At 42.4% G+C, this 11,615-nt stretch overlaps 1 protein-coding gene across 2 annotated transcripts in view; it reads right to left on the bottom strand.

Moving 5' to 3' along the window:
• Positions 1 to 5,402: 5,402 nt before the first annotated feature.
• The window catches only part of EVA1C (eva-1 homolog C), a 44,614-nt gene continuing 38,401 nt past the window's right edge, over positions 5,403 to 11,615 (bottom strand). Inside the window, exons 6-8 of one of the 2 annotated variants that reach the window (XM_066619082.1) lie at positions 8,437 to 8,508; positions 7,729 to 7,818; positions 5,403 to 5,891 (exon numbers count right to left, since the gene is read on the bottom strand). In XM_066619082.1, the coding sequence (XP_066475179.1) occupies positions 5,476 to 5,891; positions 7,729 to 7,818; positions 8,437 to 8,508 (578 nt within the window). In that variant the 3' untranslated portion in view covers positions 5,403 to 5,475. The remainder of the gene's footprint in view (positions 5,892 to 7,728; positions 7,819 to 8,436; positions 8,509 to 11,615) is intronic. The other variant, XM_066619083.1, reaches the window with a different exon arrangement.

Here is an 11,615-nt window from a genome sequence, read left to right as displayed (position 1 = left end):
ATAACATTGGAGTAAGTCGGGATTTTGTGGAGGAAATTCATGTGGGTATTTATTGGTGTTAATGGCTTCCATTTCTTTGCACAGCATTTCTTCTTTGAAAAAACAATGGTGACATTCGTAATGCATTCCTCTGTGGGGTGTGTGTAGATAGGTGAGAGGGACCTTGTTTTCCTCTTCCCCCATCCTTCTCCTCCTGATGCCATACTTCTCTCGGCCATTGGGGAGGAGAGGGTGTCACTGCATGCTCTTCTTTGACTCTGTTCTCAACCTATGTGCCTAATTTGTGCTACAGGAAGGAAAGATAAAGAGACATTTGTGGGGCTAACGGAGATATCATTCACCTACAGATGGGCATGATATCAGGCCATGACATCAGTCCTAAGAAAAATTAGTCCTCCTGTGGCATTAAAAGCCATGAGAAACCTGTGTGGCCCTAAATGCTCTTTGCAGTTTCAACAAGCTCAGGTCTAGTGGTCAACAGCCTGGCACTTAAAGAACTGGGCAGGAGGTCTGGTCTGGAGGTTGAGCTGTCACCTAGCCTGAGTAGCTAAGCAGAATCAGTTGCTTGGATGGGGGGCCAAGGCTGAGAGATCAAGAAAGAGTGATAGACCGCTGATGTCTCTTTGCTGAGGAGTGGAGTGTGGAGGACTCAGCTGGAAAAAAGAAATGGATAGCAACTTTGAGAAAGCAGTCTGAAGCTTGATGCTGCTGCCTGCAAGAGCTTGGAAAGATAAGAAGTCAGCGGCCAGGATGAAGACTTGTTTTGCCAAACTCCATTTCCAAACTTGGTCTAGAGAACTTGTGCCCACTTTAAGCTAATTAGTCCCCCTGATTCAAACAAGGCTAGCTCTTGTGACGTACAGAACTACGACTGAACCCCAGCACCAGTAGGAAAGCAACAAGTTGTTAGCTTGCCTGTGGGGCTGCTGAGATCCTCCTTCCTTTCTGCTCCAACCACAGCAGCACCTAAGCTTTTGATAGTCCCTGGGCTGGGCAGCCAGACTCCAGTCTCCAGTCAGTTTGTCAGTCAGTCTATTATCCAGTCTGTTAGTCAGTCTATCTGTCAGTCAGTTAGTTAGTTAGTCCTCTTTCCTTCCTCCAACCTTTCCTCCTCCTGTTACCCACACCCTTTCCATCCTTCAGGCGCTGCTTTTCTTCCTGAGGATCTGGTTGCCTCCAAGTTGCTGCAGCTGTGCAGCACACTCACTGCAATCTAAGGCCCTGGGGTTAAGCCCATGCTTCCCAGACCTGTCAGAGCAAGGGGCCACTGTTGACACCACACCCTATCTCCTTGAGGGATCTTGCACATTTCCACTACGTGACTGCCCTATGAAGGGAAAACACCTGGAGAAATGGAGGTTCTGTGAGATTTTCTCATGGAATAATACATGTAAAAACCCCATTGAAAATTGTGTTTATGTTCAACCTGCATAACAGCCTTGAGTCATCAGCAGCGTAACTGGAAGGTGTGCCACCAGGGCACACCTTCCAGGGCCGTCTGCGCCCCCTTCAAACATAACCAGACCAGTGATGTTTTAAGGACTTCTGAGGCCCCGGGAGAACTTCCCTGGGCTTTATAACATCATGTCCCATTTTCCAGAAAAACCAGAAGTAACCTTCCACGGCATCCTAGAGGCCTTAAAGGTTTTCTGACCCCCAGGGAGGCCAGGTGCAGCCTTCCCAGGCCTCAGAGCACCCTCCAGATGCGACCAGAGCACAGTTCCAGTTGCGTTCAGAGGAGGCGGGGGACAAGCAAGGGAGGCAGGACCCTAGTGGCTGGCCCCAGAAGAGTGCTGCCCAGGGTCCTGTGACCCATGTAACTCCGCATCAGCTACACTAGTGGGTGGCATGTACATACTGTAGTAAATAAACTGCACTGATAGGTAGTTGCTCCTGGCCCAGGAATCAATTTTCTTCCAACTCATATTCCTGACCACAGCATTTATGTATGGGATGGCCTTCTGGTCACTGTGAGAAGCACTCTTCTCCTGAACTAATGGATGTTTCTGGAGCTTTTAATGTTTTGTGGTGTTTTGAAAATCATGGAGCCATTACTACAACTTTGTTGTGTTGTCATTCCGGCCATTGCCCAATAAAGAGGCAACTGAGACAGTGTTCCCCTATCTGCTAGGACATGTCTGGGCCACCTCATTTATTCTTCACAGGTGGAGTCCCAATAACACAGAAAAGTTCAAAGAGGCAGTTTCAAGGACTTGGCATGCATCTGTATATCCTCTTTTGTCAAGTTGTTCATGTCCAAACAAAGACTAGCTTTTGTGGCATTCCCAGCACATTCATGTACCATCACCATCTTTATTCAATATGTCAGGTATCTCAAATCTTCCTGAAGGCTGTACTAGGTTTGGCAGACAAGTGCAAGGAAGCCTGCTCTACTTCCTCATGTCTTCTACTTGTTTCTTCTATCTGCAAGGTGTCGGACAATGTGTTTCAATACTGAGAATCCCACCAAAAATATTTAGATGCTGATTCCTCAACATGGCCCTTCTCATAGCCCTATGAAAAACACAGGATAACAAAATACACTGAACTTGCACTGCTCTTCCCAGAAAATCTCTTGGGGTGGTATTTTGAGAACAGTGATTCTTATGTATTTTGCATAGGTTCAAATAAAAATTCCATGGCTCCCTAAGGGTTATTATATTTGACAGGATTCCTCCTACATAGAGCCAATTTACAGTCCCATCTCACTATTATGGGTGGAACTATGGCCATGTTTGGCAACCAAGGGACAATGTATACACCATCCCTAGCTGATTAGGTCAGGTAGTTTAATTCAGTGCTTCTTAAAACTGTACATTTTGGACAGAAAGACAAATGGTTTAACTCTGGATCTCACAGCCTGAGATAGAATTCTGCACTGTGGCAGCTGATCTATTAACAAACTTTGATTTTTTATTTTTTTATTTTGCATTGAAAACAGTGTCCTGAATCATAAAAGCAATCTAATGTTTAAACACACACACACACACACACACACACACACACACACACAGCAAGTACTTTCAGCTTCCAGACAGCTTTCATTGTGCAACTTGGAGTGAACATTTCCAAGTTTGTCTGTGTTGCTCAGCAGCTATATTACGATGCATGAGATTGAGTTACAAGGCATCAAAGCACTTCACAGTGCTTAAGTCAAGCCCAGTTGAATGACTTCCAAAATGTTTGCATTTTCAAACTTCCTCCGTACCAATTGCTTCAGGTTCTCGCTTGAGAGGAAGGAAACCTCAACTTTACACAAATGTGATGCCGAACCTATCCGATATCTTCACTATACCTTTCCGAAAGCAGTGCCCTGGCTGGCTGATTACAACAGCTTCTTGGAAAAACCACTGAGGTGCAGCTGCAAGCTCTGGGCCTCAGACAAATGTTGTACATGCAACAGTTGAATAGGTTTGGATAAAAGGCTGGGGTTCAAAAAAGGATTAATATTCAACTTCTTTTTAGCTGCAGAATGGGCAATCCTGATGATAAGCATTAGATTCCTAGGTGGGCCTGGTCTTCAAAGGAATACACAGTAGGAAAAACACATGCACGTTGAGCCTTCATTACTTACGTTATTTGTTGTAACAGAATGTGGTGTTTTCCTATGCATATGTAATTCATGGAAGGTAGAAGAGGAACATGACCCAAGAAGTAGGCAGTGCCTTTAGGGCACACACAGTCAGTCAAAGAGCTTGCAAGTTATCCTTTGCAATATTGGTTAATGAAGCAATGCCATTGTATTTTAACACAAAAAACCTACTTCTCCGCTTTCCTTTCACTGATAGCTTTGGAAACCCTCTTCTTGAATGCTGCTGGTGACCTATGCTGCATGGTTTAATTGCATCTTTGGCCTTTGGTTCAGAACAGAAAGAAAAAAAATACTGGCCAGGGTGGTAAGCTTTCTTGCTGTTTCAGCATTCGTGTCCCACCGTTATTCAGCAACAGCCAATTGCTCCTGCTAGGTTAAAATAGTCGCCAGCAGAATTCAAAGCCGGCTTTGCCACACAGCTTGGTTGTTTTCTCCCAGCCTAGTTATTTTTTTTTTCAGGGCACTTCTAAAAACTATATCTCTTCCCCCTCCCTCCCCAGGTTCTTTTTCACTCTTTTAATTGTTCGCTTCTAGGGGTTGCTTCATACGTTGTCCTTGAAAACCAACACTCAAAGCACTTGATAGCAGAACATGTGAACATGACAAACAGATGATTCTTGGGCACAATATCTTAGCTTTTGTGAGTCATCAAGTTGTATAAATTATTGTTGATGTTTTGCTGTTAAACACTAATATTGTGAGCTGTCAGGAGATGGTTTGGTGCGACTAGGTTAAAAATGTCACATGGCTAGCTTGGCCTGACCACATTAAATTATCTAATGTTCATGCTAAGCTATAAAAACTATTTTAACAATGGAAGCATACAATCCTTGCAATGCTAGCGTCCTGAGTCTTTGCAGCACAGAGCTTATTTGCACATCTCAGGATCTGGCAACTTGTGTTTAATGACAGCAAATAAGAAGTTAATAAGAGGTGCAACTGAACAATTGATTTCCGAGATTTGTGCCATTTCTGCTACTGCCATTTAGAGCAGACAGTACTGAGCTAGACTGACCAATAATCTGACCTGGTATAAATCAGATCCCCATGTTGTTTCTCACGGTTCTTCTCCTGCCATGTACTCAATGCTTTCTGCTTCTGGCCAGCTAGCTCAAGCCATTGGGGGGGAGGGGTTATACGTGCGTGCGATTCCCATATTCATTTTTAAAAAGCAAAGAAATGGGAGACTTCTTAACAAGTCTATTAGCTTCCTCCCTTAATAGGAAATGAATCAGACTGAAGATTTTCCAGTTCAGTATGAGCTCACTAATTAGTCATTGGAAAAATGCGCCCTTTTCCTCATTTTTTCCCATGGTCCCAGTTTTTTTTAAACTTTAAACAATAGGAAATAAAAAGCCAAAATCCACCCCATGCCTCAGTATATTTCATACTACTACCTGAACGTGCAGGCTCCATATAAGGAAAGTACAGACAGCTCCTAAATACTGCGAGTCGGAAGTGACATTCTTCCTCTTTTTGTTCTTTTCAGTTCCCTGCAGATTGCAGTTAAACACTGGAGACTTTCTACTTAAAGGCAGGAATACATTTCTGATTGAACTTTGATATGGTTGGCCTGAACCAAGGAGAATTTGTCTACAGGTTTATCTGAACAGAGGTCTGCCGCATGAGCCACTTAGTTCTGTAGCAGCCTTGCTATTTATCTTCAATAACAATGGAAAATGTAATTTCCTTAGTGCAAAATGTCTGGCACTGTTTTGTCAATACCTACTCAAAGCCTGGGATCTGGAATACATCACACAACTGCACATTTAAAAGTATTATTTTTATTATAATTAATAATATAGTTTTACTTTGCAAATAATTACATAGAGTTGGCAAATGCTCCTTCACAGAAGGTACATCCTTTACAAACACATTGCATGTTATCCAAAACAAATGCATTGCTGTTCATTGACATAAAATGGGCTGAGACTTCTAGTAGGAGAAGCATCCAAGCCGCTGCTCATCCAGATTTCTTGAATGATCTGTTCACGCCGCTCTATCCTTTCAGCAAGTTCAGCTGGATCCATTGAACAATAAGCTGAATAAGAAGTCCTGCAGAACTCAGCCAGTTCATCAGGAAAGTCAGAATCAGAAGACTCCTCCCTCTCTTCCTCCTCCTCCTCCTCTTCGCTAGTTTCATCAGCTTTGTTGTCCTCTGGCACCAAGCATTCTCTCTTCCTCTGCAGTTTTTCATAGTCCTTTGTGCATGACACGTGTATCACCAGAGCACAGAGTGTGAGCACTAGGCCAACACAAACACTAGATACAAACAAGAGAGCAGCTCTTTCAGGGTGATCTGAAATTAGAAACAAAATCCCAGACTAGAGTCTTATAAAGAGAGGCACTGTTCGCTGTCTCTTCTGAAAATGTTCTTCTGAAATGTCTCTTCTGAAAACTGGCCCTGAACTGTTGGACCAGTCTTTTCAAGACCACACTCACATCAAGCCCACTAACCTTACCTGAAAGGATTCACTGAAAGGATCTCCCTGTTTGTGGGAGAATGCACTGACAAGTGTCTCTTTTCACAAAAAACAGCTGGGTGGCAATCCTAATTGGGATTATGGCACATGGAGTGGGGTAGCTTAGCTCTTTGGCCTTCTGTCAGCATCCCACTGAAAAGCTTACTACAGCTACCCCAAAAGTTGCTACAGAGAAGAACAAGAAGGCTTATGAACAGGTACAGCTGTTTTCAGTTCTGGAACTTCATACTGAATACTGTACCTGCAGAGACTCTTTGAAGTCCTATTGTGAGGTAACTGAGGACTGTACAAAAGCTAACAAAGTACAGTGTTCTTGGGTGACAGTACCACCTCAAATTTCACAGGTGCCTTCTCTCTCAGATGCCGGCTTTTGAAGTGGGGTGAGATTTGAGCGTGTTGGAATAGTTTCAAAGAAGCGATTGCCTATGTAACATCTAAGGCGGGGCAAAGATGTGGCAGGACTGAACTGCATCCAGTTCTACATTGAGTTAGCCTTGATTCAACAAGAGGTGGGGCTGAAGGTTTAATATGGTCACCTTAGCCTGAGATTAGAAGAATCAATGGATGCTTTCTGAAAGTAAAGTATGCCTGTATAATGTTCTGTAGTTAGGACATATTTTTAGGTCCCTTTACATCATGTTTGCATAAGAACTAAGCCTAAATGCAAAACTGTTACTTCCTGTCTGCCTAAAAAGTCTTCTGTGGTTTCAGCTATTCCTCTTTGTTTTAATTGTTTCGTGTTACTAGAGGAGAGCTGATGCCAAGTTTCTCCCTGGAAATGCCTCTATTTTTGCTTGTGGCTGAATAATGCAAGATATGGATTCTGAAAGAAGTGACTTAATTCCTAGGAGTTCTAAATGTTCAGCAGCAGAAATGACCTCTCTCTCAAACAATGTGGCTGTAATCTGCCACAGTATGGGACTGAAGAGGTTACAGAAATGCACATTGTTATGATTGCACTCCAAAGAGTCCCTGTGATACTTATGTGCGCTTACCTGGGTTTTTCCGCTCCCTTCTCCCTGACAGGACAGCAACTCCCCACACTACATCAGAAAACTATGGGCAGAATCCTAACCCCTTATGTCAGTGCTTTCCAGCACTGACATAAGGGCAATGCAGCTCTGAGGTAAGGGAACAAACATTCCCTTACTATGAGGAGGCCTCCATGAATGCCACCCAACTGCAGGATGCAGCACATGTCCCATCGGCACCGCTATACCAGTGCTTTAAAGTACTGACATAAGGGGTGAGGATTACACCCTATGTTTCTAACACTCCCCCCCCTGCCACAAAATGACTGCTGCCAGAAAGGGACATAAGAACATAAGAAGAGCCCTGCTGAACCAGGCCAAAGGTCCATCTAATCCAACTTCCGGGATCTCACAGTGGCCCACCAGATGCCTCAGGGAGCACAGAAGACAACAAGAGACCTGCACCCTGTTGCTACTCCCTTGTACCTGGCATTCTGAGGTAGCCTAAAACACATACAGCTTGTAACCTGTGATGGACTTTTCTTCTATAAAACTCCTCATGCACAAAGACACTTGGCATAACTTTACAGTTTGGGTTCAATACGTGGCTTTAATTTTCAGCATATTTAATGTAACTGGATTACTGATCATAATGTAAGAAAATAATACCCAATGGTTTTACCTTTAATGTAAGCAAATGTAGCCAAACTGTTGCTAACTATAATTCCATTTTTCTTTGGAAATCTTGATTCTTTTGGATCAAAATTTATGCCTGTGAAAAGAACACAAAAAATACATTTGCTAGATTATGCTGCCGTTGAGAGGTCTGCCAAATCCCATTTCTGTACCATTTAAATAGATATTTGCTGACCAAATGAAAGCTTCTCATATCCTACCTAGGAGAGAATGCTGACTTTAAAATGCCTTTGCTTCACTATTGTTTCAGCTCTAAGGAGACACGGTTCACATGGCATAAAAATAAAACACAGTTGAAAAGGTTACCTCAGCCTAAAGACATTGCTGGTGAATCACAAAGAATGTCCAGTCTGATGAGATAATGTTAGCAGGTGTCACAGGGACTGAGCCTGGGATCTTCCACAGACAAAGCACATGAACCACCACTGAGCAATGGGCCCTCCTGCCATTGAGACTGGAATTCTGTCTTAGAGACACCCCATTAATGTTAAAGGAAGACATTAAATTGCAAATGCTGCTTTGCGATCTTCCCAATCTTCATGTGTGGGTTGAGCACACTTGTTCCATTCTTTAAACATGTCCTAAATGTGTACTGGGCAGCTGTATTCTAGGTTTCAGCCTTATTCTATGCAATCAAATTCTTGTAGGTTCTTACAGACAAATCTTAGTGATCCATAAAGATGACCATATTCACCTTCTTTTGTTGTCCAAGAAGGATTTAGATTAGTAACCATTGGATTCACTTCTGCAAAAATGAATTTGGGAACTGCAAATAAAAATTAAAATGTTATGTACTGATTTTTAAACTTTTTACATAATTATTCATGACCCTCCCCCCATTTATGCTACTTTCCAGAATAGGCAATGGAACAGTACCAGTCATGTCAAGCTGTGCAAATGAGCAAAGTTTGCTTACTTGCATTTGGGGAGGGATGGAAATCCTGCAAAGTCTTCACTCTGCAGATTCACAGTCCCAACTTGCACAGTGGGCTATTCATAACATGTATCCATTTGCCAAAGTGCTGGCTGGCACTATCAGCACCACTCAACTGTTTGGGGAGGGAAATACTGAACTCACTATCCTTCCACTCCAGAAGTGGGGGTTTGGTGCTGACAAAGTTGACCAAGTGGTGAGTTTGGGACCTGATCAAATGGTTCTTATGCATGCAGTCCTTGATGTTTGACACCCGATTTTTGTCCAACACTTCAGGACTCACACCAGCAAATATATCTGTGTAAAGAAACTTGGTTCTGTGCACAGAACACCCTTGCTGGTACAGAGCAGAAGTCTTTGATGATAAAGGTTCAAAACAGTTATTATAAAGGTGCCACCACAAGAGTTGACCTTTGATCAAGGCCCACATGTTTGGCTTACTCCCTAATATGGAAGTTATACTGTCTTCTCACACTATGTAAAGTGCCATGTATATGGATGGCAACAACAACAAAGCCACTCTTTAGGTCCGTTATCTTCAGCATCTACTGCTATGAGTAATCCATGAGCTCCTGTTAGGAAGATATGTGTAATATAAACAAGTGTATGCATCCCTCAGTCACAGGGTGGTCTAGCTTCTCCTGTCTATGCTACTGTGGCTGCAAACAAAAAATGAAATCGCAATAAAATAAAATATGAAATGGCAGCCATATATACCAGCAAATCAAATGCTGATATAGCCACTAATCTTTCCCTCCCCTCAACCCCCATGCTTTACACTCCATCTTTTTTTTTTTTTTAATTTTTAGAAGGATGATATGAACATTCATGCACCTATCCATTCATCTGTCAACTTTCTTTTAGTGCAGAACTGCTCTGGGGATTCAGAGGGAGATTCTTGGTGACATCATGGAGCGTAGCCAAGCAACCCAGCACACAGCTGGACTCTGCTTCAAACTTGCAAAGCCAACATTTCAAAACTTGACTCTAGAGCAGCAGCTGGATTCAAAGTGAGAGCAGCGAGGAAACTTGCAGAGCTGTCCCACTGTTCTAAAAATGTTACATCTGATTTCACCCTTAGATCTGGAAAATGCCTACTTTCCATTTTAAAAACGGATTTAAAAATAAATAAATTTTTTCCCAAGACCTTGATATCCTGTTCTTCTGCACACAAGCAATTGGATCAGCTTTCAAAGAAAGAAATCCAAACAAAATTTAAAACCAACAACATCAAAACACAATAAAACAAACGGGCAGCATAGTGAGCACTAGAAACAGCAAGCAATGAACTACAGAAACAGCTTGGAGTGAAAAGTTACTTGTTTTGTAACACTGGAAGTGCCCACATGGTACTACTCAAAGGATTTAGTCAGAACCTTTTAACTTTATCAACATTTGAATGAATGGCTCAGACAACAACAGTGAATATTTTTAGATGTTTGGAAGCTTTTCTTATAGCCCAGTCCTAACCAAATTTCCAGAACTGATGCAGCCGCAATGAAATCTGTGGTGTGGATCCATGCAGGCACATTGGAATGTGCCTTTAGGATTGGGCTGTAAGAAGACTAACATATTGCCCTGTACGGGTCAAAGGTGCAGCCACATTTGAAATACTGCATACAGCTCTGGTTGTCACACCTCAAGAAGGAGCTGGTAAAGGTGCAAAAGAGGGCAAACAAAAATATCAGGTGGCTGGAGCATCTTCCTTATGGGAAAAGGTGACAACTTTTGGGCTGTTTTAACTTGGAAGTTGGCTGCAGATATGATTAAGGCTTATAAAATTATGGAGGGTGTGGAGAGATTTTCTTTCTCACTTTTGCAATACCAGAACCAGGAGTCATGCAATGAAACTGATATGTGGAAGATTTAGGACACACAAAAGGAGGTACTTCTTCACATACTATACTGTAAATAGACTGTGGAATTCACTGCCACAAGATGCAGTGATGGCTGCTAGCTGTTACAGCTTTAAAAGAGCATTGGACAAATGCATGGAGAACAGGTCTCTCAATAGCTACTAGCCATGATGGCTATGTGCTACCTCCAGGTTTAGCAGAAGTCTCTGAATACCAACTACAGAGAACAGCAGCAAGATATAGTATGCTCTCTCCCACTTGTGGGTTTGCCAAAGGCAGCTGGTGGGCCACTGCGGAAAACAGGATGCTGAACTAGAAGGGCCCTTGGCCTGATCCAGCAAGACTTTTCTTATGTTTTTAACACAACCATTGTCCTAATTCCTTGGAACACCGTCAAAATGAATATGCCCCCTTTTCTCCTGCATTTCACACATTTCTCACAGCCTCTGAGCTATGCAGAAAACAAGTGATGTAGCAAATCACCTGTAAATGATTCAGCTGTTTCAAAAAGAAAAGTATGGCAGAAAATATCTTTGAAATTAATCAAGTAATAAAGGGTGATTGACAGTGGATCTTCTGCATAAAACTGTAACATCAACATACTGTTAATGTTAAACTCTCTCTCTCTCTCTCTAAGCAAACTGGAAGGAAGAACAGTGTGGCATAAATTATTATTGGGAGGATGAATCCTAGATTAAAATAATTCATCAAACAGATTGTAAATTCTGTTCTAAGTCTTCCTTCATCATGCTCATATATCTTTCCATAGAATCCCTACTGTAGACCAAGGTAGAATAACTCTCCATGCATGGGAGGTGTTTATTCATGGCTTCATCTTATGCTGCTGCTGTCAAAGACCTAATTTCAAAAAGGCAGGGCCAATTGCATGGACCCATTTCATGCTGAGATCAAGATCAATAATCACACATCAAGAATCCCCAAACCACATAATGCCAGATCTACACATGATGGCCGTAGTATGATCTTGGGATCCAAACCAGTTTGTTTGATCTCAGATTTTATTGATGGTAACTGGGCTCTTGTAAATCTGTAACTATATAAGGGCCCAGTCCTATCTGGCCC

This window comes from Tiliqua scincoides, chromosome 3, assembly GCF_035046505.1.
Source record: "Tiliqua scincoides isolate rTilSci1 chromosome 3, rTilSci1.hap2, whole genome shotgun sequence".
Classification (NCBI taxonomy): domain Eukaryota; kingdom Metazoa; phylum Chordata; class Lepidosauria; order Squamata; family Scincidae; genus Tiliqua; species Tiliqua scincoides.
The sequence above is the reverse complement of the archived record's forward strand: the minus strand, read 5'-3'. Positions and strand labels throughout refer to the sequence as shown.